Source organism: Hipposideros armiger, unplaced genomic scaffold, assembly GCF_001890085.2.
Source record: "Hipposideros armiger isolate ML-2016 unplaced genomic scaffold, ASM189008v1 scaffold_569, whole genome shotgun sequence".
Classification (NCBI taxonomy): domain Eukaryota; kingdom Metazoa; phylum Chordata; class Mammalia; order Chiroptera; family Hipposideridae; genus Hipposideros; species Hipposideros armiger.
In genome coordinates, this window is record NW_017731919.1 from 107,879 (window position 1) to 135,117 (window position 27,239).

Sequence of the window (27,239 nt, forward strand, 5' to 3'; positions counted from 1 at the left end):
ATGAATGTTGACCTGAAGAGGATCCTTACTCTTCTGCCCCTCCCTCGCTGAGAAGATGGCGCTCTCCAGGGTGTGCTGGGCTCGGACTGCTCTGTGGGGTTCGGCGGCCACCCCTGGACCTTATGTCACCCGGAGGCTGCAGCTTGTTCGTTCTGGACTCGCCTGGGGGGGCCCTCGGTGAGGGATCCAGAGAGAGAAAAGCGTTTTTGACGTTCAGTCTCTTCCACTGTTTCATCCTTGCTTGCGTGCTCTCTCTTAATTGTCAGGGTTCCATGCCCTGGCGTTGGGATTTGTATTTTTCTGCTCAGAAGTCGCACCCCAATCCCCGCTAGTGACCTGGCTTCCTGACCCCCTCAACTCTGAGTGCCCCATATAGTCTGAATTCCTCTCGTGTCCTGAGTTCATCTTTCAGCCTTCCTTTTTCGTCTCAGGTTTTACCTCTGTTTACCTCGATCCCACCTGTAGCTTTATCCTGCCGCTCTGGCCTCAGGCTGCAGACTCCATACTACTTACTCTCCGACACCCCTTCCTTCTTGGCCTCTCATCTGTGTGATTTGTGTTTCTCTGATGCTTATCTCTTGATCCCAAGATCTTCCTTGGATTTCGAAGGTTTCAGATCTTAGCATACATTCTCTGAGGACTGTGTTTTACATTAGGGACGCCAGATGTGAAGGGGCTTCTAGGATTGATTCCCAGATAGTCTCTGATCTTCCTTGTAGGTCTTCAAACCTTCACCTTTCTCCAAAGGCAGATGTGAAGAGCTTACTCTCTTACGTGGTGACCAAGACAAAAGCGATTAATGGGAAATATCATCGTTTTTTGAGTCGTCATTTCCCCCGCTTCTATATCCTGTACACAACCTTCATGAAAGGTAAAGACAAAACTGAAATTGAAATCACTAGAATCAGCTCTTGGGCAATGTCAGAGAGTTAGAATAAGTAAGATAATTTGCAGGTTTTGCTATGGGAGTGTGAGCTGGGATGTTTTATGTTTCACAAATGCTTGAGCATTAAACTAATTCTTATAATCTAGCATTTCTTGAGGATGTTCCTAGAAAGGTATTATGAGAAACAACTTCTCATAACACCCAGGGCAAATATAGGTACTTCTGCACTTTTCTGAACCACACACCTGACTATAGTAGAAATTCTTGGTGCACAGACCTGCCCTGTGATTTATCAGTTTCCTTGGCTCATAAGAAAATGTTTAAAAAAAGAAAAGAAAATGTTTAATGCTTGTCACAAATCTTAGGTAGCATGTTGTAATAATAGCACTACAATACTTGGTTTCTGAATGTTTCGGTTCAAATCAGAGCTCTGCTAGTTAGTAGGCGATGGTATAGTGTCAGGTGTCCACTCTGGAGCCAGACTGCCTGGGTTTAAATCCCAGCTTGTCACTGGCTGTGTGATTAGACTACTTAACCTCTCTGTCCCTTGGTTTTCTTATCTGTAAATTGGGAATATCAATGGAACCTACCTATTAACCACATGGTTGTGAAAATTGAATAAATATGAAATAAATGAAATAAATAAATGAAAATACATTTAAAGTATTTAAGGCCTGATTCATAGTAACTGCTCAATAAATGTAGCTATAACTATTATTACACTCTATACTTTTATCATAATTCCAATTACAGTAAACTACCACATTGTCAGCTTTGGAAATTATCATAATTATTACTAGCTTCATGGACTTGCAAAATTGCTTCTCTTTATTTGTAAAATGGACATAAGAATGCCTGCTTTGGCTGTTCCCAGGTTTATAACTAGGATCAAATCAGAAAAGGGTCTGAAAGCATTTTGCTTGGTTTTTTTTTAAGCCTTTTATAATGGAAAAATTTAAACATACACAAAAGTAGAGAAAAATAATATTATGAACTTCCATGTACTCAACCTTACTTCAGCATTTAACTCATGACCTTCAATCTAATTTCATTTATATACATGCCTTCTCCTGTATTATTTTGAAGCCAACATAGACATACCATTTCATTCATAATTAGGAAAGCATTAGATAAATGTAAGAATTATCATAGAATGAAGAGAAAAATACAATCATCGAAATATATTGAATTACAGTAATTATAAAAGTGTTCTAGAAAGGAGATCAGTTACTATCTGGTTGGGGAATACATAGAGTTAATTGAACAAGACTTCCTGAGGTTAGAGATCTTTGTATTTTTATTTTAAAAAGGGAATGAGTAATGGACCAGAAGAGGGAGACCATTCCACAATAGATCACAGAGGGCCCACTTGGCTAGAAGAGAAGTGCTGTGCTGGGGGAAAAAGGATGAGAAAAGAGATATAGGTTGGCGTCACAAGAGTTTCAAATGGCCTAGTTGGAAGCTTTGATTTAGAGTAGGGTTGGGGAGGGACAAGTATATGTGTTGTGGGTAAACATGGAGTAGGAAGCTGTGGTAACATTCAAACTGGGGTAACATCACACTCTGTCCTCTACTTTAATGAGGCAGGATTGCAGATGTTATGGGCTGATGCCAAAAAGGCTAGAAGAATAAAGGCAAATATGTGGAAGCACAATATAAAGTTTCATCAACTTTCATACCGGGAGATGGAGCATTTGAGACAGGTATGGGCTGGGGACAGATATCCAGAAATTCATGGTGAAGTGATTAATGTTAACCAGAATCTCAACTTTTTTTCTTTCCTATCTTGTTCACCACCAATCAAGCTTTTGCCCTTCGCCATGAGATCTGAGAGCATCAGTTTATTTATCAGAATTGGGTTCTTTCAGAGTTGTAGCCCTCCATAGCAGAGCTCTGTAGAGTTTGTGGCACGCCTTCTGAATAAAATTTGTAAGCACTAAAATCCAGTTTGTTACTGAACATATAAAAACCTGCAAGGATCCAAAAGGCAGCAGGAAAGCAGTATTTGGTGGTGAACTGACAGATCCTTTTGAAACAGAGTAAGAATCTAGGACCCACTCTGCAGATCAGAAAAAAATTCAGCGAGGGATTTGGTATAATGTTATGCCCTGTACTCGATGTTATTTGGGATACAAAAGTGAACAAATTAAAGCCTTCAAGGAACTTACCAACTAGAGGTAGATAGAAATAACCTCGATCCTTTGCTGGGCTATAATAGAAGTTGACTGCATGGTGGGGCGGAGGGATTGTCCATTGTATTAAGAACTTACTTGGGTTAAAACTGCATCTTGTCTTTTTCTGCTTAGTTCCGTCGAAACATCACCAAGTGTGTTTTCCTAGGTATTATTTCCATTCCACCCTTTGCCAACTACCTGGTCTTCTTGCTAATGTAAGTATATACTTCTGTTTCCCCAGTGTATTGAAGCTATATAGATTTTTTTTTTATTACAGATAATTTTAAGAAGAACTTTGCATTTCAGAAGCTAGGCAGATGTTAACAAATTTCCTGTTCCAATTTTTTCTTTTCTTTTTTTTTAAAGACTTTATTGGGGAGTTGGGGGAGGGGAACAGCGTTGGGGAATCAGGGAAGGGGAACAGACAAGTTGCTGTCCTTTTGTTCTTCAGTCTAGTTGTGGAGGACGTCGCTTCACTGGCCCATGTTGGTATTATCATTGCACTCTTTCCGGGTGAGGCAGTCGCTCGCCGGCCATTGGATGGCCACTCATGGCAGCTCACGCCAGCTGCCAGCCACTCACGGTAGCTTATGGCAGCCCACTGCAGCAGGGGTTGCAGCCTACGCCGTCGCCAGTGACTCACGGCAGCCCAGCTCCAGGTCGAGCTGTTGTTCACCATCTTAGCTGTAGAGGACAGAGCATCACTGGCCCTAATGTGGGTACGAACCGGGGCCCTGCTGCTCAGAGCTGGCGTCCCAAGTCAACTCTTAACCAACGCGCCACTCAGCCAGTCCCTGTTCCAATTTTTTCATTATCCCAAGGTTCATAAAAGCCACTCATTAACCCCTGAGTTACTGGGACAGCTGTAGGTATAGGTGACCTAGACTCTCCTTGTCTCTGAACTGCCCTTGCATGATGTGAAATAATGACCTTCTTCATCGTCCCTAGAGGCAGCAACCTACTCCCTGAGAGGCATAGCAATTTAGGACAAATATTTTTCTTCAGAAGAGAAATGCATTTTATTTTTTGATAACATAAATCTTTATTACTTTATATCCAAAATGACACTTTTTTTTTTTTTAAAGATTTTTTTTTTTTATTGGGGAATTGGGGGGATGGGAACAGTGCCAGGGAATTGGGGGAAGGGGAACAGACAAGTTGCTGTCGTTTTGTTCTTCAATCTAGTTGTGGAGGATGTTGCTTCACTGGCCCAAGTTGGCACCATCATTGCGCTCTTCCCAGGTGAGGCAGATCAGTCGCCGGCTTCTGGACGGCCGCTCACTGCGGCTGCTGGCCGCTCACGCTGGCTGCTGGCTACACACGGTAGCCCATGGCAACCCACTGCAGCAGGGGCTGCAGCCTACACTGTCGCCGGTGACTCAGAGCAGCCCAGCTCCAGGTTGAGCTGTTGTTCAGCATCTTAGCCGTAGAGGGCAGTGTCACTGGCCCTCATATGTGGGATCCGAACCAGGGCCCTCTGGCGTCCCAAGCGAGCTCTTAACCATCGCGCCACACGGCCGGCCCCAAAATGACACTTTTAAACTGTGACTTTCCATGTTCCAGTTATCTGTTGCTGTATAACAGACAACCTCAAAGCTTAATAGCTTAACACAAGCACCATTTCCATGAGTTGGCAGGTCAGGAATTTGGGCAGGCCACAGTGGGTGATGGATGTTTCTCCTCCGTGTGGTGTTAACAGAGGTCCCTCACTGATATTTAGCTGGTGAATGCACTAGTCTGGATGGTTTGAGGTCACTCTTATGTCTGGTGCTTTAGCAGGGATGGCTGCAAGATTGGGACTGTTAACCAGAGTGCCCACATGTGGCCTCTTGAATATGGTGGCCACAGGGTAGTGGGACTTGTCACATGGCAGCTCAGGGCTCCAAGAGTGAGTCAGCAACTGAGAATCTGCGTGGCTTTTTGTGACCTAGTCTTGGAGGTCACAGAGACTCACTTGGCTCTCTTCTATTGATTGAGTCAATCACCCAGATTTTAAAAAGGGACGTAGACCTCACTTCTCAATAAGAGGAGTGCCAGAGAATTTGGAGCCGTGTTTTCAAACCATCATACATGTAAAAAAATGAATTAAAAGCAAATTTGCCTTTTCCATTTTGTATACATGTAAGGACTGTGCTAATGTTTGAGGTTGTCAACATCACATACGGTGTCCAGCTCTGTAACTCTGTCCAAAATGTGTTCTTCACATGCTTTAGTTCCAAAGGAGTCATTTTATCCAATTGCTCCACTACTGCGTCCTGTCTTATAACTCAGTAATGCTGCTTGAAATTGTGCTTTAGGTGTATCTTTAAACCTTGGTCTGAGACTCATTTGCAAAAAAAAGAACAGTGAGGTAGGGAAACAGTGTCTCCAACTCTTCTAGTATTCATGTTTGCCAAATGATTTCTTCGCTTACTTTGAAAGATGCCAGTTTCAGCAAGTGACTTTGTGATTCCTTTTCCTCTCAGGTACCTGTTTCCTAGGCAACTACTGATCCAACATTTCTGGACCCCAAAGCAACAAATTGATTTCTTAGATATCTATCATGCTCTCCGGAAGCAGTCCCACCCAGAAATCCTTTGTTACTTAGAAAAAATTATCCCTCTCATTTCTGATGTAGGACTCCGGTGGCATATGACAGAGCTGTGCACCAAGGTATTCCTACAAATTAACCCTTCCTACAAACTAGGAATCTTGTTAGATCCAGTATACACTAAAACTAGGTAAGAGGGCTAGTCAGGACCTTGTTAACCTCTACCGGTCTCTTACCTCTCCCAGGTACAGCGTGGTACCCACCCAGCAATACACGACATCCTGGCTCTGAGAGAGTGTTTTTCTAACCATCCTCTGGGCATGGACCAACTCCGTGCTTTTCAAATGGTGAGCACTTTGAGGCTTTCCCTTTTTCATAGCCTCACCTTGCTTCCTTCCGGTCTTGGCTTTCAGTAATACTATTTTAACTTTCTATATTGTTGTGTCACAGAAAGCCTTGAGTCGAGCCATGCTTCTCACACCTTACCTGCCTTCTCTCTTGTTGAGACACCGTTTAAAGTCTCACACCACCGTGATTCACCAACTGGACAAGGCTTTAGTGAAGCTAGGGATTGCCCAGCTGACTGCTCAGGAAGTGAAATCGGTAAGAGCTTGATTGCAATATCAACCCTCAGTCCTTGGTGGGCTTTTGAGTTCACGGGGCTGGGAGATTACCGAGAGCTCCTTGTCTTGCTTGTTATAGCAAAACCCAAGTTCTTTATCCTGTCACCTCATTTCTAGGTCTTTTTTTCTCAGTGAACTTAACTAGTGGGGAGGAATTGTCCACAATAATTTTGATTTGTTTCTTTTCTTTTATTTCTTCAAAAATCAAGGACATTACGCTTTAGACCTACTGTTTTAGAGTGTATAGACCTCTTTGCTTGTCATTATGTACACCATAGCTCAAATTGCCATGATGGGAAGTTTCTGGGAATGAGGTTATAACTAATTTAAAGGAAATTTGGATTATCTGTGGGTTTACACTTCCTTGGCATACTGGCTCTATAATTATTAAGGACCATTTCTCTCCTGAGTGTTACAGGCTTGTTATCTTCGTGGCCTGAATTCAACCCATATTGCCGAAGAGAGGTGTCGCACTTGGTTGGGAGAATGGCTGCAGATTTCCTGCAGCCTGAAAGGTAAGACAAATCCCCATGGCCAAGCCACAAAAATCCAAGTCAGTTTTGTATTTTATTCTAAGATTACTTTGGAGTTAATTATCAAGTACTGTGAGAACCTTGTCTAACTTATGTGTCTAGTTGACAGGGCACAAACTCAGGTGCCTACACAGGCTAAGCAGGTAATGAGGTAGACTGTGCAACCCAAGAGGAAGCAGTGGGGATGGTGGGAGCACGGGAGTGCGTGCATGCTTGTCTGAAGCACTTTCTTAACGTCAGCACTATTGATGCTTTGTTGTGAGGGCTGTCCTGTGCCTTATAGTATGTTTAGTAATATCGCTGGCCTCTACCCACCAGATACCAGTAGTACCTGCCCACCCCCTATCCCGTTCTGACAACCAAAAATGTTTCCAGACATTGCCAAATCTCCAGGTGGGAGGGGAAAGCAAAACTGTCCCAGCTGAGAAGTGCTGGTTTCAAGGTGTTCAAATTCAAACCAAAAACATTTAATTGGCTGAAGGAAAAGTATCTAAGGGTGGGTCTCCTGTTTGGAGCCTTTGTCTAGACTTTGTGTTTTCTAAGTCTGTGAATATCAGGATAGGCCTACTAATCTCCTTGGAACTGAGAAATGTCCCCTGAGCACCAGCTTCTACCAGAAGAATCTCAAGGGTGACAATGGTGTTTAGTACCATGACTGTCTCTGAATTTTCTACTGCTGTCACAGAAGAGTCAAGAAATGAGGATGAGTAGATAGGAATATGTGGTGGAAGGAGAGGACGTTATACACGCAGGGACTGGAACAAAGCAGGGGAACTTGAGAACAATAACCTTTTAATGTCACACCTCCCCGCACTTGGCTTCCCACCTCTGGTTTCAAGTCCTGGACACCAAGACAGTTAGAAGGCAAACTGTTCCCTGGCCAAACCATTAACATTGATGGTGTTTTCAGAAGCTGAGCTGTCCCTCTTGCTACACAACGTGGTCCTGCTTTCCACCAACTACATTGGGACACGGCGCTGAGTGAACATGGAGCTGATGGCATTGTCCTGAAGTCACAACAGTACAGCAGAATGGGACCAAACAGCACTTGTCAGCAGTCTGTGCACTGTTAGATGTGTGAGCGCAGAGGAGCAGGTGCCACAGGCTGCAACAGTGTGGTACCCGTGTGGGAGCTGCAACTGAAACAAACCCCCTTACCAGAGGTGGCCCATGTGAGGTGTCATCCTTGGAATTAACTGGAGCTGGCAGAAGCCTGTAATTCTGGCTTTTACTGTGATATGTTAAGTTCAAATCCCAGGAAGTGGGCTTTTGCCCCAGGCGGGAATCCTCATTTGGCCTAGGACTTACCCACTGCTGTACTTTTTCAGCTGTGTTTTTGTTAAAGGCAGTTTCTGGCCTGTAAGAGGAGCATTTACATGCATGTATGTCTGTGCTCCCCTCAATCTTTCCTGAGATGACCAAAATGGGGAGTTTTTCTTTGGTCCCCCTCACTGGACTAACCACTCCCTTTCCTTTTTAAATCCTTTGACTACTTTTATTATTTTATTTTTTAGTGAGTGACTTATGGGAACGTTCTAATGGAAAAGAAAAAGGGAAAATACAAGTTCTTGACCCCTTCCCCAGTGTTTTAAAGCCTTCACACTCCCTTGTCTTAATTTCTGGGGTGTGCTACAACCCCTGTGGGTCTTAAAACTCTTTGCTACCTCTACTGTGGGGCAGCCATCTAACTCTAAGTGACAATGGCTGCCTTCTCTGGGCCATGAAACAAACCTGTAAGGCACTCATTACTGCCAAGCCGGGGTGACCAGGAGAGGTGTGCATCAAGCTAGTAAGTTGAGTTTAGCTTTTGTCTATGTATGTACGTCAGTCACCTATAGTTATTGTATAAATGCATGAAGCACTGTTTTTAAACCCAAGTAAAGACTGCCTGAACTCAATTGCTGGAAATCACTTATGCATCCTCTAATCATTTTGCTAAGGCTCCTTCACAACACTGACATAACCTAACTAATGGGGAGATAATTGGTTGGAATACATCTTTCTGATGGAATGAAAGTTGATTTGAAGTTGATCCTCTTGCTGGATTTTAAATGGTAACTAGGAATGGAGAATTTCATACATGTGTGTATACATACAGAGGGTGCCAAAAAATGTATATACATTTTAAGAAAGAGAAAAACTGTATTAAAATTGTAATACTTACGGGCCAGCCGAGTGGCTCAGTTGGTTAAGAGCTCGCTCAAGAGTGTGAGCTCTGAGCAGCAGCGGTTTTTTTCCTGGCCTGAGCTGAGCTGCTGCTGAGCTGCCAACAGGCGGCAGGATGACTCGGCTAAAAAAATAAAATAAAATTGTAGTCCTCAATATGTACCGATAACTGGCGGCGGGTTAGCTCAGGTGGTTAGAGAGCAGGCTCATAACACCAAGGTTGCCAGTTCAATTCCCATATGGGCCAAAGAACTGCGCCCACCTCAACTAGATTGAAAACAACTACCTGACTTGGAGCTGATGGGTCCTGGAAAAATACACTGTTCCCCAATAAAATTTCTTATTAAATATACATACACACACACACACACACACACCTATAACAAAAGATGAATACAAGTCATGTGTATACATTTTTGGGCACCCCGGTAGATATATATATAAAGTATAGAATTAGAAAATGGGCCCCAACAGTAGGGACTGACTACAGACGGGAAAAGCTCCATCCGGGCAGGATCAAGGCCTGTGTCAGCTGAAAAGAGGCATAAGGGCATAGGATGCAAGCAAGTCCAGCTCTTGATGCTCCAGAGAATGTTGTTTTTCCACCATGAAACATTTCTATTGTTAACATTAATCCCTAACTGACCTAATTAGTTTTATATAGTGTTGGAGAAGCATCCTTTTTCTAACAACTGAATTGTGGCCTGCCAAGATAAAGAATAACACATCATTCTTTTGATATTTCTTTAATATTACATTTAAATATTCTCTTTAAATACAGCATTATCACAATGTAAAGGCCCTAAAAGGCAAAAAAAAAATTTTTTTTCAGAGGACCAGACAAGCTTTGGATTCACATTGAAAATACTACCTGTGTACAGTATATGAGAAAGGAAATTGGAAAATAATAAAGAGTTGCAGTAAGAAGTCATTTATTTTATCTACGACTGGACTGAACCGTATTGAAACTATCTGCTTCTGTGATCAAAGGCCTAGCTTTTCTAGCAACCATGAGCTATAATTCTGCCCAACCAAGGTAGCACCAGAAATGAGATGGACTGGGTTGTAGAAAAGGCCATTTACTTGACAAGACAGTTAATGCTAAATGTTAATATTTAGCATTTAAAAGCTTGGGATCAGTGCGAGTCAGAATTGTAGTTAATGAAGGGATGGACTTAAGATTAAGAAGCTAGTTTCTTCAGAAAAATCATTATCTTGGGGGCTGGTAATGAGTTTAACAATTAGATTCAAATTCTTTGCTTGATCCCAAGGGCTAATGTGTTTCTTACTGAGCAGCTGGAATCCACTTCCTAGATTAGGAATCCTTCCTAAGGAGACAATGTATAGAGTTCCCTCTTTCCTTCCAACACAGACATCCAGATTCTTCTCCATAGAGTCAATTCCCAATTAAGCTTCAGTCTTATATTTGACGGGACCAGTCTGAGATGGGGGAGTGCAGCTCAGTTTGGGATAGCATCTAGATCTCAGTCCTTAAGACTCAACTCTTTTGTGAGACTAGAGGACAGAGAAGACCTATGTACTTAATTAATTAAGGATTCCTCCAAATGTAAAAACCAGCAAAGACAGGAATGAACAGGAGAGGCAGAATGGGTTAAAAGATGTTATCTGTGTTAAGTACAAGGGTTTTCAGGCTCAGTTTAGAGATTTCATAGGTGAAATGCTGCTATGACATACATGAAGTTTCCTTTTAGACACGAGGGCCTTAATATCTTTATGCGCAAGATAAGTAGAACAGTTATGTCCCCCATCAAAAAAGTTTTTCACTTTGTACTTTCCTGGTTAATAAACCATACCAGAAGCAAAGCGTGGCATCAAGGATGCTAGAGAAGAGTGTTTTGTTCCCTACTGCCTCCATTCAAAAACAGAGGCCATGATAACTTTGCTAATAAAAAAAATTCAGTGGTGTTCAGTGGAGCACATCCAGGAACATCAGCTGGACATAAAAGGAATAGGAACCGTGTCCTCTCAATAGAGGTTAGAACTAATTTTGAGCCCCACTCTATAGACCTCAAAGGTTACCATCAGAACTTGAATTCTTTGGAGCCTGGAAGTTGTTATGTAGCATTTAAGAATTGGTTTGGCTTCCAATTTTTATCAAGATGGAGATGTCCAATAAATATGTGCAATTCTTGGGGATGAACTGGATTAGTATAAGAACTTTCTAACCCTGTATATCCAAGAAGGACCACAAGAGTAGATACAGGAAAAAGAAAACAAAACTAGTTGGTGACCTTCGATTGCCACATCCTACATTCCTTTTAAAGCTCAAATCTCCCAAAATGGGGGAAAAACCTGGGTGAAAGCAAGCATGGCACAAATCATCTTCTTTCTAGACAACAGCCTGTTTCTACTGCCTCCTTTGGACACAGTTAATACTCCATATATGCCTCCAATGGGCCAGGTGAGCCCCAGCCTAGAGCTGCCCGACGGAGCTAGTGTTTTAGACACACACCGAAGACTCAGGTTCTTTACACCACATCCCAGCCAATCTAGTTAGCTCTTTTTCTTTAAAGGAAAAAGGACGGGGGGGGGGGGGGGGGGGGGGGGGGGGGGGGAAAGACAAACAGACAAGTTAAATTCTAGTACCTAACAACATGAGAAAGAAACAATTCAAGTTATAGACCAGGCATCCCCACTGTGGGGAACAGGTCAGAGAACACCAAACATGTCAAATATTAACTTATTTACCAAATAGGGGGCCGGGAAAGCAGGTTAAATTGTTATAAATCCTGGAAGTTTTGTACAGAAGCAGAGACCCTTCTACCCACTCCTCTCTAGATTCAACCAGGTGACATTTCCAACTGTATTATGACCCACCAAAATGGGACAGCAGAGTAACCACAGGAAAATGAGCTTGTACGCCACCTGGAGCTGAGGAGAGAAGGGCTTTCCCATGCTGCTCAAATTCTGGTCCCTACATACAGAACAGCTGCTTGAATCACCCAGCTTCTCCTGTGAGATCCTAGTTCTTTGTTCCAATGGCCCAGAAAGCTCAGTATTCGGCACTATGCAGCCACCTCTGCCCAAGACCGTCCCCAGGTCAACCTGGGGCTGATCGTCTTGGTTCTGTTTACCCTTTAAAAAATACTTGGACAGACTATCCTGTCCCACCCGTTCCCCAGAGACCCCAATAAAATAACATGGGAGCAGCAGCTGCTTCTACAGTTTTGTTTTGAAATGGTGTCAGATAAAATAAGGGAATAAATAGAGAATGGGTAAGAGGCAGAATCTCCATCTTCATGTCACACTGCCAAAGGGAGTTCCAGGGAAGAATCTTCAGAGGGCCTGTCCTCACTCTGCGGGGAGGTCTTCTCCACCACACAGCCCTCTTCACTGTCTGTGCAGAAGGGAAGGTTTGAGGGGGACCAAGAGGGGCGGAAGTCTTCATTCTCCAGCTCCTCGGGGTTACAATCTTCGGGCACTAGTGCTTCTAGTGTGGATGTTTTCCCCGCCTCTGGTTTACAGAGGGCGGCTGGGTCTGTGGGGCTACAAGCCACCAGTGAGGTAACAGGGAGAGAGAAGACATTCAGATCCTTCTCCTTGGGGAAAGAGGGTGGGACTTCTCCTGTACTGGGCTCTCCTTTCACCCCCAGGACTGGCCTCTGCTCCACCTGATAATAGACCAGGGGCCCACTGTTCAAGTAAGATGGGTTGTTCACTGCTGAGGCAGTTGGGTGGTCCGAGTTCTCGGCAAAACACAGGACGGAGGAGCCCGGAGTCAGCTGAGCCTGGATGAGAATGGGGGCTGTCAGGCCTGGGCACAGCTCTTCAGGAACAGCGAGGGGCTCCTCCAGGATGCACACACCCAGGCTCTCTATGCTGGAGTCCAGGCTGGCACTAGAGCCGCTGGAGTCTTCCTCTGCCTTGAGCCGCTCCAGTTCCTCTGCACTCTGTAGGTGCATCACTGCTGTCTCGTTCTCAGCAATGAACTCCTGGAAGTCCTGGGTCTCAGAGCCCTGCGCTCCTGTCAGGCTGCAGCTGGCAGTGGGTGAGGGCTCCTCGTCTGGGGCTGGCGGGCGGCTCACCTGCCGCTTGCTCTCCAGTTCCAGCTTCATGATAGTGTGGAGGTAATGAGTCCGGACCCGAATTGGATTAAATTCAATGCGCCCCGCCATGTTTCCACAGCCATCCCGGGAGCAGCCACATGGAAAGGACATGCGATCCACCTGAGGAAAGGACAAGGAAGTTGAGGCAAGATGAGACCCAACAGATTTAACAATGGCGATAGGTGACATTAGCTGGCAAAAAACAGGTAGCTGGTATTTGAGGTCTTGCAAGAGAAACAACCAATTCAAAACATAACATGCTAAGTGAAATAAATCAGAGAGACAAATAGCATATGATTTCACTTATATGTGGCATCTAAAAAACAAAATAATTGAACACATAAAACGGAAACAAACTCACAGATACAGAGAACAAACTGATGGTTACCAGAGAGGAATGGGGTTGGAGGGCTGGGTAAAAAAGGTGAAGAGATTAAGAAGTACAAATTGGCAGTTACAAAACAGTCACTGGGATGTAAAGTACAGTGTAGGGAACATAGTACTATTGCAGTAACTATTTGTGGTGTCAGGTAGGTATTAGACTTATTGGAGGATCACCTTGTAAATGTCCAACCACTATGCTATACACCTGAAACTAATAAAATATCGAATGCCAACTATAATTTTAAAAACTTTAATAAAATTTTAAAAAATTAAAATGAAAGAAAACAAACAAAACACATAACATGCAGGGTGAGCTGACTAGATGTTCTGATAATTATATCAGAACACTTGCATTTTAATTCCAGTGTAGCCTTATTTCTTTAGGACTTTTTTTCCTCTTCTAAACAAAAAGTAGGCAAAAATCATATCAAAGGGCCCTTCCAGTTAAAAAATACAGAGATGCCTCTCTGAATGACAACAGTTCTCAGAGTAGAAGACATTTATGTGCCACAAAGACTTTTCCAGAACTTACCTGGTTTATTGAGCAAACAAAAGGCTGGGGCCTAAGCCTAGTGCCTCCTGCAATGGCAGGCATGGGAAAGAGAGAAGACGACCTAGCTAGTCCAAAGCAACACACCTGGGGAACTAAGCAAAAATGCTAGTTTGCTAAGGTGCTATAATGGGGGTTCAAACAAAAGTACAGTCAGCTTTTCACTATCTGCTTCATTTTCCCGATGGTTGACCACCTGAAGCAGTTACCAAGATAATTAACTTAGGCCAGGGATATCTAGGAAGATGTTTTCTACTTCATTATCTCCCTTTTGCATCACCAAAAGGAAAAAAAAGCAACCCATAAACCAAAAAATACAATTAAAATCATGAGTAAGCAAGTAAGTATGTACAAATATACAATGTCTTCTATGATGTCAACTTAAAGAACTCTCTATTTCAGTTCTTAGTAACAGTCTAAGTATCAGGACTGTCCTCCGGTCTGTGTTTAACTGACTGCTTCATTATGGGACTTCAGTCTGAAAAGCAGGATTTGGCCAGTTTCACTAAAGCTATTTGATACCTACCTAATAAGAAAGAAAAGTTTGGTTAGGATAAGTTCAACTGTAAGGACTCCGCATGCAATTCTCAGTATACAAGTTCCAGATAAACTTCATTCTTTAGGATGGTACTGCTGTTTTCAATTGAAATGTGTCTTCCAAACTGTCCCTTATCAGAGGGCCAGCTAGGGGATGAGGCTTTCTATCTTTTAGGACACTAGGAATTTAAGCTCTGAATTGAGGCCAAGGGTGATCCTGAATGGCAGGATCCAGGAACTATTTTGATTTTTACACAACTGGAGTAGAGGTACTGTGAATAAGTTTGCAAGATAAAATCTAAAGGCTTACCTTACTTTTACTTCTCTGCTTCCTTTTACTTCAAGGAATCAGTCAATATTTAGGGAACAGAAACTAAATGGTAAACTTACTAATCTGTTCCTCCGTTTGCTGACAGCGGCTTATCACCCCCGAGGTGTAAAACACAGACAGGAGCACCAGTATCTCCAAAGCCTACGAATCCTGTCTCCTGTCACGCTGGTTTCCTTAGTTGGTGGCAGAGGGCTGTGAACTGGGGAGGGTTCACAGTCACGGGGAACCCACCCATGGATGGGAAGCCTCCCATGTTCATTGCACCCATGCCACACCTCCGACTCCAGTGTAGATATATCATCTCAGGTCAACTTGGACTGACCTGGCATTTAATCCCAGCTTGGCTGCAGGCACACGCTTCTGGGTCGCAATACAGCCGACAGTCACAACCACACTCCTCCCGTGACAGGCGGATGGCTCGGAGTTCTTGCTTCTCTTCAGCATCAATGCGGTGGACCCCAGAAGCCCTCAGCAGGGCCCGTCGCCGTTTGGTGGGCAGAGGCTGCAGGAAGAAGTAATCATCCACCTCCACGTTTTCCACATCAATATCTTCATCAGAAACATCGTCCAGTGTCAGGCCATCGGCCTCCACCGATTCCACTGTCCCATTCTTGGTCAGCTGCCAATAGACAGGAAGGAAAGGTTAGCCTCCAGAGCATTGTCAGCATGAACCTCCAGGGAGCATGAGGAGCACGGCCCAGCCGAACTTTCTGCAATGACAGAAACAGCCTTGCTGTCGTATACAGCAGCCCAGCACATGTGGCTTGCCAGGCACTGGAAATGTAGCTAGTGCAACTGAGAAACTGAATTTTTATTTCATTTTAATTAATTATAAACAGCCACATGTGACTACCATATTGGATGATGTAGGTCAGCAGTATAAACCTAGAGCAGCAAGACAGGAACCTATGCAGCTCTAACACCACCCTGTCAACACATGGGACATCACTTTTCTGGATCAGTTTCTCAAAATCTCTGCCTCATCTTCCCTCCTAGAAGATAATCTATTCCCACAAATATACCCTCCACTCCCAGACTTGTGTCCCTTAACTTCAGCTAACTGCCTTCTAACATTATCTTCAGGGAGAAGATATGTCAATGGCTGGATGTTCCTTCGGTGTACAGGTAACCTTGCAAAACACCTTTCAACTTGTAACCCAAAGGATTCAAAATCACGTTTTGGGAAGAAGGTACATTAAAGTGTAGTACAAGGCTACCAGGTCTTTGTCAATGAACCTGAATCCCCACAGTGAGAACAATTATCTGCAAACACAGAAGAGCTTCATTTTACTGGGAGGAGAAAAAAATGAGCAAATTACTAACAGCTATCAAAGAAAGCCCTTGCTTCCAACTCATGGCCTAAAAGAAATATATTCTATCTCTTTTATAATCCATTTTCATTTGATTTCAAAGAAAAGTTATATGTGAGGTAGGGTGGCATGTGTAATACTGGGTGTACTATCTACAGGCAGAAATCTGGGTTCTCTGTGCTAAGAGGGATCGAGACAGGAAAGGGAATCTTAGTAGGACAGGTTGAAGACAATCCGTGGTTGAATGAGTTTTGAAAACTCACTAGAGAGTTCAAGTAAAGAAAATGAGGCCTCATAATCCCCAGGGCTCTGGAAACTTCTAGCAGGATGACAGCCATGGTGCTGGAGGGTTTGGCTTATTTCATCAGACAGCCAGAGTAGTGCTGGTGGAGAAACAACTCCCAGGAGAGATGTGATGCAACAGACCTGGGTAATAAGCTACACAGCTGTTTTGTCTGTCTGGGGGGAGGTGGTAGGAAAAGGGGACAAAGTGGTACTTCTGCAGACTCCCTAGCCTAGTATTTCTGTACCAGGCAGGCCAACTCCAAGGGGCCTTTCCACAGACCTTAGGATTGCTCCTATTTCACCAGAGTTGGCCTCCTTTTAATCACCCTCCCTCCTGCTATCCAAGAAAAGAGATCAGAGATGCTACAGAAGGAATTCCATGTAGATATGAGAATTTAATGTTATGGAGGTGGCATGTCATATCAGTGAGAAAAAGTCTTCTAGTCATCAAACAGTAATGGGACGACTGGATAGTCTTTTGAAAAAAAATAAGGTTAAATTCTCAATTCATACTATTCATAATGATGAATTCCATATGGATAAAAAGCAAAAAAAGGTAATAAAAGTATTAGAAAAATTATTGGTAACTAAAGCTGCAGAATACCAACAGCTTTTTTCTTTTTCTTTTTTTTTAGTGGCAGTCCAAAAGAAAAGTAAATATTAGATGGCATACGCGAGATGCAGAATATATATTTTTGACATCAACTGCCTCCCTTAGAGAGTGCTAAAGATAGGAAGATTTTCTCTTTTTGACACCAACTGCCTCCCCCAGAGAGTGCTAAAGATAGGAAAATTTTCTATTTTTGACACCAACTGCCTCCCCTATAGAGTGCTAAAGATAGGAAAATTTTCTAAGAAAAGGGTAAACTGGACCTGGAGAGGTCAAAGTAAGGGTTTTGTTTTGACGTGGAAAGATGTATTAGATGCCACCATTGCTGGTGCTCACTAAATCTGCTAGTAAGTAGGAATCCTGTACCTCCCTCTTCAGTTTGCCTGGCTTTGTCGCTAGACCTTCTACAAGGGAGGGCACAGAACAGGATGGTGTCCGCTTTTGACAGGTCATTCCTTTACCAGATTTAGGAGAAAGGTTTCTTTTTAGGGAAAGGAAAGAAAGCCTTCACTGCAAATGATGAGCACAGTGTTTATTTGTCCAGCTGTTCCTATAGCAGCAGGAAGGTGATGGGGTCAGTGATAGAATTCCTCAGACAGAAGGGAAGCTTGAATGTCATTCTAGTTAGAAAAACAGGTGTGAGGCTTTAGGAGTAGGCTGAGGGAAGTAGACACAGAGCTCTCAAAGGGAGAAAGGAATGAGATCCAGTTAACCTATATCCTCTGCCACCAGCTCTCCAAACCTACCACGTTCTGCTGTCTCGTTAGGATCTCACCCACAACCCTGGAAATAATGCAGCCACCTGTTTTCATATGGGCCCACAAGAAACCTGGCCAGGCCTAAAGCAGTGTTCTCCAAATTTGGAACTAGAAGCTCTGGGGGAAATTTTGCAGTCTGGTGGAAACTGTGGCTGTGAAAGCAAATGGTAGCTATAAAGAGCCATCTGAGATGGGTTTCTCCCAGCCCTGCTCACCTGCTACACTTGAAGAGCTGGTGTGGCATCAGATGGCAGGCACAGTACTATACAAATCAAAATACCCATTTGCTAATGCTGCTGTTGATGCTTACAAGACTACCACCTAGAGGTGATGGAGTTACAGAAACAGCAGGATCCTTTCAATGTAAAATCTCTAAAGCCTCTTCTGTGTAAGAGACAATCACCTGACAATAAACTGAAACCCTGTGCTTCCTCAGGTTCTAGAGGGAGCAGAATTCAATGTCTTCAGGTATTCACATTTTAACCTTCTTAAAAAATTGTTGAGGGGGTGAGAATAGGGAATTCTAGAGAACCCATGAAACACAAAAAGAAGGGTGTCTCAAAAGATTTGATTCCAAATCTGAGATTCCACGTTAGAAAGATCTGGAAATCTACATGCCAAGGGCCACAATCAAAAAATTAAAAAAAAGCCAATAGACCTAGATGGTTTCCCACTTTATTCTGGCACATGGGCAGTACCACACCCCAGACCCCCTAGGCACCTTCATCTTCTTGGCATGGAGTTTCTCCTCCTTCAGATGCTCACGAAGAATCTCCCGATGGTTCACCTCCTGCTCTTGAGCAAACTCACAGAGTGTGTAGCTGCGTACAGAGTTATGGCGCTGGGCCATGCCCAGAGAGCTACCACCCTGGCTGGGCACACTGGTGAAACCCTGGCGCCGGGCAAAGTAGTATACAGTCACCTGGTCAAAGCGTACATTCTTCCTCCGCAGCTGCTTCTGCCGCTTCAGGATGGATGTGGCTGAGAAGGGAGCACAGAACAGTTTTATTAACCCAGAGATGGGCTGTTGGGGGACCTCATTCTTTCTCATCCTTCTAGGCTTTCAATCTCCTCCAAAGGTGCTCCCTGTATACCTAGAGACATTTCTAGTGTTCAAATCATAAATGCATAGTTGGAAGGGACCTTGAACATCAGCTGGTCCACACCACTGCCTTCAGGCTGACTTCACCCAGACCACAAAATCTATTTTTTAGACATCAGTTGGGAAAAGGATCTCTAGGTAATCTTTTTAGGATACAACCATCTATATAGCTTACTGACCAACACCAGCAGCTACTAGTCACATGTGGCAATTTAAATTTAATTAAAATGAAATAAAATTTAAAACTTAAGCTCCTCAATTACACTAATCTCATTTGAAGTGCTCAACAGCCACATATGGTCAATGGCTAATAGTGAACAATGCAGATATAGAACATTTCGATCATAGCAGAAACTTCTATTAGACAGTGTTATATAACGGGATAGCCAATTTCTTCTGTAAAGGACCAGGTAATAAGTTTTTTAGGCTTTGCAGGCCATGAGGACTTTGCTCCAATTAATCAACTCTGCCACTATGGCATGAAAGCAATCATAGGCAATGGGTGTGGCTGTGTTCCAATAAAACTTTATTTACAAAAACAGGCAGTGAGCCTGATTTGGCCCACAGGCAACCTCTTCTATAGTATCAGAAGTTCTTTCCAAGAAACTAATTGAGCTGGAAGAATTAAGCAATCTGGAGTTGCCCCAGTTGTCCAGGTATTAAGTGTTTATGTCTTTCTAGAGTTACCATTTCGTGGAACTCTATGGGACTCTGGTGGGAAAGGCTGGAATCCTGGACTCCTCCTCCTCTGATTTAATTCATCCCATTCTGGGGACCCACAAACCCAGCAAAAGTAAAATCAGCTAGAATAAATCAAGACTTAAGTCTATGCTATTAGAGCAACAAGGTTCTCCCAAGAGCAAGGCTGAGCTAAGAGTGAGAAAGATTATGATTAAGGGCATATTCCCAAATTGGATCAAAAAGCTGCAGTGGGCTGAGGCTTGGGGATGTGGGTGCATACAGGGACCGAGTGGCTCACTCACGTGTGAAGCTGGCAGTTGTAGGAGGATTGAGGCTGTCGCAGCTGTCGGCACTATCACTGCTCGAGATCTCATCATCTGAGTTGGGCACCGATGAGCCCACATCCACATCATCAAACTTCCTCTTGAGACCCGAGCCCGTGAATGCATCCATTGGTTTCAAAGGGGTTCCTTGGGGAGCCCACCACGTTGGCCCCAAAGCCCCTGCTCACCGCCAGCTAGCCAGGTGCATTAGGATTCTGGCCAGGGGAAAAGAGGAATAAACATTCCTGTCCTAAGACAGACCCCTCCCAAGTCTATAAACACAGCTCTCCCACTGAAGGCAGAAACACCTGAGCTAGCAGTGATGTCAGGTCTCTTGAGGTTAGGTCATTTCTCTACTGATTCCAGCCAACATTCTCCTACTTTTGTTTCCCCTCAGCCCCATCCAGTCTGTCACTCTTCGAATAATGAGATGAATAATAGCAGCACCTTTCCCAGCAGAGTGAAAACCTTTGGTTCCAAGCCAGCTGGGCTCTAGGCTTCATTTGGGGGTGTTGGGGGGGGGGCGGGGGATAACAGTAGCTGCTCTCCTGATCAAACAGGAGAGCTCTCCAAGGGGCCAATAGGAGGGACTGGGGATCAAAGGCAGACTTAGGCTGTGCCTAAACCTAGACTAGACGCAATTATGTTTCCCAGTGAAGATATAGCCTGGCATTTCCCAAAGTGTATATGTGAAATAAACCAATTCCATGGACATTAATAGCTTTTACAGGGAAATAGGACCTCTGTGTCAAAACAGTTTAGAAAACTACTTATGGGAGGAACTCTTAGAGGCTTTTAATATGCTAATGAGCAGGTGAAGGGTAGGAGAAAACAGCAAGCAGTGTTTCACACACCTGATTATGGAACCCTTTGTTTTCCAGAGTAGTTTAGGAGGCAAATGATCCTTGGAACACACTTTGGGAAATAGTGCTCTAGACTCTCAACTTCAAAGTACATAGGCAGCCAGGGAAATGCTTTACCCAGATCTTCACAAGTGTAAAGTGTCTCACCAGGCTCCTAAAAAGGTCAAATTTGTTTCTAAAGAATGGACTGAAGATTAGAATCTGCACTGGCTTCAAAACCCAGAATCTTTCCCAATCTCATACTGCTCCATAAAATAGGGCTCCACTGGTCTAGCATCATCTTCTGTGCAAGGAAAACAGCTTTCCCACCTTTGCCCTCCGTAAAGAAACCAGCAAGGGGAAAACAAGTGGCAACAAAAGTGACAATTTACTGTTTATATCAATATGGCAGGTAGTGTCTTTGACACTGTCATACAACCTGGGAGTCTGGGATACAAATCTTTCTCCTTCTCTCTCTTTGGACTTAAGTTCCGAAGGAGATGAATCTGCTTGACAGAAATGCTGTCAGAGCCACAGCTACATGTGATGATGCGAAGCCTTCCTGCTTTGCCTCAGTAATGCCAGAATCTCCCCAGACTATGATCTCACTAGTTGCTAATTATGCAGCAGGAATAACAACACTGCCCAGAAAGACAGGGCTGCATTACTGCAGAGCAGCTACCCAGAATATACTGTGGTGTCAAGAGATGCCTGCTACAGAGCTGTTTTCCTGGGCTGTCTCTTGGAAGCAATTTGCCTGCTCTTGGATAAGCTCTACATTGTCAACCAGACCTAATAAGTACTTTAGAGAGGATATTTCCGAATCTATCCATCAAGATCTCATCAAAATTCTGCCTTTAAGTCACCAGATATAACTAAGAAACCTCAGCCATATAAGTCTCAGACAAGTGAATTCCTGAAATAAATTTGGCCAGGGAGGAAAAAAATTATCAAGTACTTGATAAGAATTGTAATTAAATGAAAAAAATGAGCCCAAAGTATCAATTCTGTTCTTCAGCTCACTGATCTTGCTATCAGAGGTCACATTCCTAGGACATGGTAAGAACCAAGCGCGCCAAGGACTTTTTATGGGTTAAGATTTCAGATGGGTTTAAAGGTATCTATTAACAAAGTTTTCATTCCATTCTATTGGGGGGAGGGGCTTTGCAATTGAGTACTTATGTGGGTGGGATAAAAAAAGAGAATAATGTTGACCACTGAATTTAATTTTTCCTCCCCACTTTAGTTCCTTATCAACCACATGAAAACTAAGACTGAACTGAAAATCTACTTTCTCAGAAAGGGCTTAAGTCCAGCTTCAGTTTTAACTGAGATCCAGCTGGTGTTGTGTTGCTACTAGGAAGGTGGCCCCTTCCTCAGCCTGAAAGCTCTCAGGGATTTATGACTGGAAGCGAATGTGCACTTGTGGCTCTTTCTGGGTGCCCTCTGCTTCAAGTAGTGTGGGTTCCCTTTGAATATTTCTCTTTAAGCTCCACATGAGATTGGGTCTGGTCCCAAACCATCTTTATTATCTGAATTCTCCACTGTCTTCACCCAGTTGCCCTCGGGGTTATCACTTCTCTTAGGTTAATTTTTGTGCACGCTGGTGCAGCCAGGATTGCTGGCTGCTTGTTCCATTCTCCTTCGTCCTTTTATCTATGTCTTCCCCCCTTTCACTTCTGGAATAGTGTTTTCTGGGCAATGATAGGAAGTAGGTAAGGAAAAAAAGAAAAAAAGATGTGAGGAGAAATATATTTTCTTTAAAACACCTGAGAATAATCTATGGCTATATGTGTAAATAATGTCCATATTGACTTAGCTTTCTTCAGTCTACCCAGGATTAGCATCACTTTCTCTGACATTAACCCCATTATTAAAAATTTTAAAAATCCATCGATTTTGTCCTGACAACCAATATGTTTAAATTTCAACCCAGCTCTCCTTGTCCAACTCTGATGTGAACCTGACTTGTTAGATAAAGATATTCACTGGGCACCACTTCCAGTGGCCTGAGATCTTGTTTTGCAACAGCCACAACTAGAATAGGTTCCACACTTTCCAATTTATCAAATCAACCTCCTTTGAAACCACAATTAGAAACCAGTCATTCCTACCTCTCTCAACTCTTCATTCATTCATTGGCAAAGGATCAATGTGTGTGTTCAAGAGAAACACTTGTACTCCCAGCACTTAAACCCATACAGAAATAATCAAGGTGTGACTGACAATGCAGGTCATAACTGACAGTTAACTGCCAAAGTGAGCACCTCAAACAACAAATGCTTTTGAAGAAAATAATGCAAACCTCTATTAAAGCTTTTAAATGCCAGTAAAATGAAAGGTCCACAGACACTTTCTGGCTACATGCCTACGGTCTTTTCTCAAGTGTTTTCACTGAACATTTCCCAAAGGTATGTGAAACAATTCAGATCCATAGTGTGTAGAAGATATTAGGCTAGTATCAAATAAAATAGATCTACAGCATATGTGTATTTTAGTGTTAGTTCTAAGCCTTTTCAGACCTATGAGGATTCCTTTAACAACCCCCCAAAATCAACACATGAGACTAGGAAAATTTGTGGATGCAGAATATATTTGCAAAGTTTAGGTAATAAAAGCCGTCTCTTTTAAATGAGTCCAAAATAATAAGACAAGGTACATCTCACAGGAGAAAGCCTCTCCACTTAACTGGAACCCAATCTTCTTCACGGGACCAAAATCTCTAGTAAGAGTGTCAGGGCTACCATCTGTAGCTGGGTTAGGAAGGAAGGCTTGCTGCTAAGTGTGACCTGTCTTGTTTCTCCTTTTACATTATATTGTGGTTGATTCTCAAATATTATGAATTTCATGGATCTATGTGTCCTTGTGACTACCAGGATCATGAACTTTTACAGCACTCAAGCAAAAACATCCTGTTGAAACTATTGGGCTGTCGGAAAAGTCATGATGTATTTTTTGCTTTTCATTGCAAAAATGCGTCATGACTTTTCCGACAGCCCAATAGGTATCACAAGGAAGTCCCCCTTGAACCCTCCCTCCCTGGTTTTTACCCATTCACTGGCACAAGGTTAGAATTTGGTTTTCCATGTCTAAATTACCAGCATATGGAGGACACAAGATCTTTGTGGGAGAACTGGAACATGACGCTGCAGGGACCATTAACTCTCAAGGCTATCCAGTCATTTAGAAGACTGGCACACACCAACATCCTCCTGGCTTTGGAGATTTGCAAGATGTTAAGTCAGTCAAGAAAAGGGAAATCTGACTCAACTATGGATTTACCTTGAACTGAAAACTGTAGGACAAGGGGACACTGTGTCTCCTGGGGATAACTTCTAACATTTCATTTTGAAGAACGGTTTGTGTGTCACAATGCCACTCTAAACCCCTTTAAAAAGGATGAATCAAGAGCATGGCACTAAAAGGGATGGATGGCAGTCAGCTGCGTGTTTGGGCCTGTGAAGATCAAGCTAGCAACCAGGGAAAGTGATGCTTTCGTTTTCAGACACTACACCAGAAAAATAGGGGACACCAAAAACCTAAGCTGAAAGGACATGTCAAGTCACCAGTTCCCCTTAACGGACACCGCCAATGAATCCTTCAGCTCCTGGCCCACTTCTGATTTCTGCAAACCTTCCCGCTCATTCCAATCTTCTGCAGCCCCTACCCAGCCTTCCCATCCCTTCCTGCCTGCTACTCACAAATTCCCAACCACTCCTCCCACATTTTCCTCTATTCCCCCTCCCCTTCCTTCACTTCCCTCCATCCTACATCATCTCTACTCCATTCCGAACTCAACCCTCATCCGCAATCCTGCCAGCTTCCAAGCCGCCCATCGGTCTCCCTCGAGCTGCCCCCGCAGTCCGGGCCCGCGTCCTCCGTGCCGCTCGCTCCCACGCCTTTCCCTACTCTTTCCCTTCCCAGCGGCGCCCTAGCTCCCCGCCCCCCGACCGCTCCCGACCAAGCCTCCCTCATTTCTGACCCCTCAATCCGCGCGGCTCTGGGTTGACCACTCCTCCATAGCCGCCCGAGGGCCGATCCCGAGAAAGGACGAGGCGGCACCCTCCGCCCCGCACCCCCAGGCCCATTACCGGCCCCGCCGCAGCTGCCTCCTCCCGTGATGGTCTCTGCCGCCCCCGCTGCTGCCGCCGCCGCCCTAGCCCGGTGGGAAGGAGGGAGGAGAGCGCGAGTCCCGGGACCGCGGCGACGGTCGGGGAGTTCCCAGGGCGGCAGGACGGGGAGGTAGGGTGGGTGGGCAGGTCGGCCGGCAGGCGGCGGAGGGCAGACGGCTCCGGCAACTCAGGCGCTCCCAGCAGCATCCGCCCAGCACCGCCCCGGCTCCGGCTAACAATAGGCTCCGGCTGCAGCGCTCTGGCTCTTATAGGCGCCTGCACGTCCTGACCGATCCCCGGGGCAGGCTGGGTAATGAAGTCTACGTGCCGGCCCCACGCCCACCAGCATGACGGGAGTTGGAGGCGGCGATCGGCGCAAAACCGAAACTCGCCAAGCAAACAGGTTTAGGAAGCGGTGTCTCTGCAGCAGGGGACCCTGGGAAAGCGAGTTTAGCGCCGCTGCAGCCTTTTGAAGAGGAGAGACCCTCAGTCACAGATGTTCAGTGACTAAACGAATTCTCCACTAAAGCTACCCATTTCCTTTCGCCAGGACCACATTCCCATGCCTAAAGAACATAATCCCCCTTATCCTCACTCATGGGATCTTAAATAGCATGACATGCTGCAGCCTGCCCAAGGTATAGAAAATACAAGCAATGTATTATCTCAGTATGTATTGACGGATTAAGTGTTTTCTTTCAAAAAAATGTTTACATCATCTCTGATATTCACACATTGCAACCCATTTTTATGATGGGAAAACGAAATCTTAGAAGTCATATGTCATTTGCTAAGGACACCCAGCCTTGGTTTCCTATCTCTGAAAATAGTGCATGTCTCTTCCTTGACCTATAAGGCCCTACAAGATATACAATAAGTGCATCCTCCCACCCTACATCCCTAATCCTAGGTCATCTTGTTTCCTTCCCTCCCTTACTCTGCTGTAACACTGGCCCACTGGCCTCCTTGCAGTTCCTTTGACAGGACAATCATGCTCTCGCATCTCAGGACCTTTTGCGTAGAAAACTTTCACCAGCTAGCTACATACTTACTCCCTCACTTAATATTGGGTTGTTGGGAAAGTCATGACGCATTTTTGCAACGAAAAACAGAAAAAAATATGTCATTTTCCCGACAACCCAATATTTGCTCAAATGTCCCCTTATCAGAGATATTCCTAACCAGATTTCTAAAATGGTGCTTCTCGGTCTGGCCGTGGCACATTGGTTGAGTTGGCTTGGGACACCAGCTCTGAGCAACAGACACCGGGTTCGGATCCCACACGAGGCCAATGACGCTGCGCCCTCTACAGCTCAGAAGGTGAACAACAGCTCGACCTGGAGCTGGGCTGCCGTGAGTCGCTGGCGATGGCGTTGGCTGCAGTGAAGCTGCTGTGAGCTTCCAAGAGCTGCTGTGAGCGGCAACTGAGCTGCCTCATCTGGGAAGAGCACAATGATAATACCAACATGGGCCAGTGAAACGACGTCCTCCACAACTAGATTGAGGAACAAAAGCACAGCAACTTGTCTGTTCCCCTTCCCCGATTCCCCAATAAAAAATCTTTAAAAAAATAAAAAATAAAATGGTGCTTCTCTTTAGTCTCCATCCCCTTGCCTTGTATTTCTTCTTAGCATTTACCACTTGGCATATATATTTTTCAGTCTTCTCTCACTTGACTAAATTCCATGAGAAAAAGGAATTTGTTTACTGCATCATCAGCACCCAGCACAAAGTCTCGTATTTGACATTTAGGAGCTCAGTAGCTATTTACTGGATATTTATTGGATTGATGGATGGCAGGAATTTAAACTCAGGTTAGGCAGATTCCAAAGCTCAGTGCACTTTTCACTGCAACCAAGAACTATGGAGCCAGATCTACTGGCTACCAAGCCATCTTGGTTTCAGAATTGACAAAGTGAATGGCTTGGAAAAAAAGCCAAGAATTCCAGTCCTCTCCCCTACGTGACATCAGAAATTCCAAGCGGCTAGGAAACAACGCTGTAAAATGAAAAAGCAGCAGATCACAAAAAAGCAGTCCTTAGGGTACCATGTCCTGATCATCAACCTATCTGCTGAAATCTAGGTGTGGTATAACATGTGATCAAGAGCATGGATCAGGGAGCCAAAAGGCTTGAATGTAAACTCCAACTGCTCGACTCACAAGTGCTGTGACCCTTAACAAGGTGTGTTAATTTTCCTGTGCCTTATCTTCCTCATCTGCAAAATGGAGATAACACTACATATCTCATTAGGGGTTTATAAAGACTAGTTAATATAGTATAAAATGTTGACAACAGTGCTATATAAATGTTCTGCATTTTCCTTGACATGCAGAAGAAAAAAGGAAGAAAAGACCCCAGACCACTCTGTAGAATCAGTGAGCTGAGTAACAAAAAACAGCCTAAAAGTCACGTGGGTAGGCTAAAAATGTTTCA

The 27,239-nt window shown here is 44.1% G+C and overlaps 2 protein-coding genes across 8 annotated transcripts; one reads left to right on the plus strand and one right to left on the minus strand.

Annotated features, from left to right (window-relative positions):
- LETMD1 (LETM1 domain containing 1) lies at positions 1-18,434 on the plus strand. 5 transcript variants are annotated; one of them, XM_019623891.1, is made up of 10 exons: positions 1-177; positions 720-871; positions 2,474-2,589; positions 3,193-3,275; positions 5,526-5,712; positions 5,836-5,937; positions 6,041-6,193; positions 6,632-6,728; positions 15,865-15,906; positions 17,719-18,434. In XM_019623891.1, the coding sequence occupies exons 1-10, from the start codon at positions 56-58 to the stop codon at positions 17,751-17,753; spliced, it is 1,089 nt and encodes a 362-aa protein (XP_019479436.1). In that variant the 5' UTR covers positions 1-55; the 3' UTR covers positions 17,754-18,434. The 5 variants fall into 5 exon arrangements, with proteins under 5 accessions (XP_019479436.1, XP_019479438.1, XP_019479435.1 ...); XM_019623893.1 differs by lacking the exon at positions 17,719-18,434 and adding an exon at positions 17,012-17,055; XM_019623890.1 differs by lacking the exon at positions 17,719-18,434 and having other exon boundaries at positions 15,865-15,995.
- CSRNP2 (cysteine and serine rich nuclear protein 2) lies at positions 9,643-25,102 on the minus strand. Of its 3 annotated transcripts, none has more exons than XM_019623887.1 (5): positions 24,675-25,102; positions 19,830-20,065; positions 18,466-18,725; positions 15,104-15,400; positions 9,643-13,099 (listed from the first exon to the last, which is right to left on the minus strand). In XM_019623887.1, the coding sequence occupies exons 2-5, from the start codon at positions 19,978-19,980 to the stop codon at positions 12,176-12,178; spliced, it is 1,632 nt and encodes a 543-aa protein (XP_019479432.1). In that variant the 5' UTR covers positions 19,981-20,065; positions 24,675-25,102; the 3' UTR covers positions 9,643-12,175. The 3 variants fall into 3 exon arrangements, with proteins under 3 accessions (XP_019479432.1, XP_019479433.1, XP_019479431.1); XM_019623888.1 differs by having other exon boundaries at positions 11,466-13,099; positions 18,667-18,725; positions 24,784-25,030; XM_019623886.1 differs by having other exon boundaries at positions 11,511-13,099; positions 24,784-25,030.
- Positions 25,103-27,239: the final 2,137 nt, after the last annotated feature.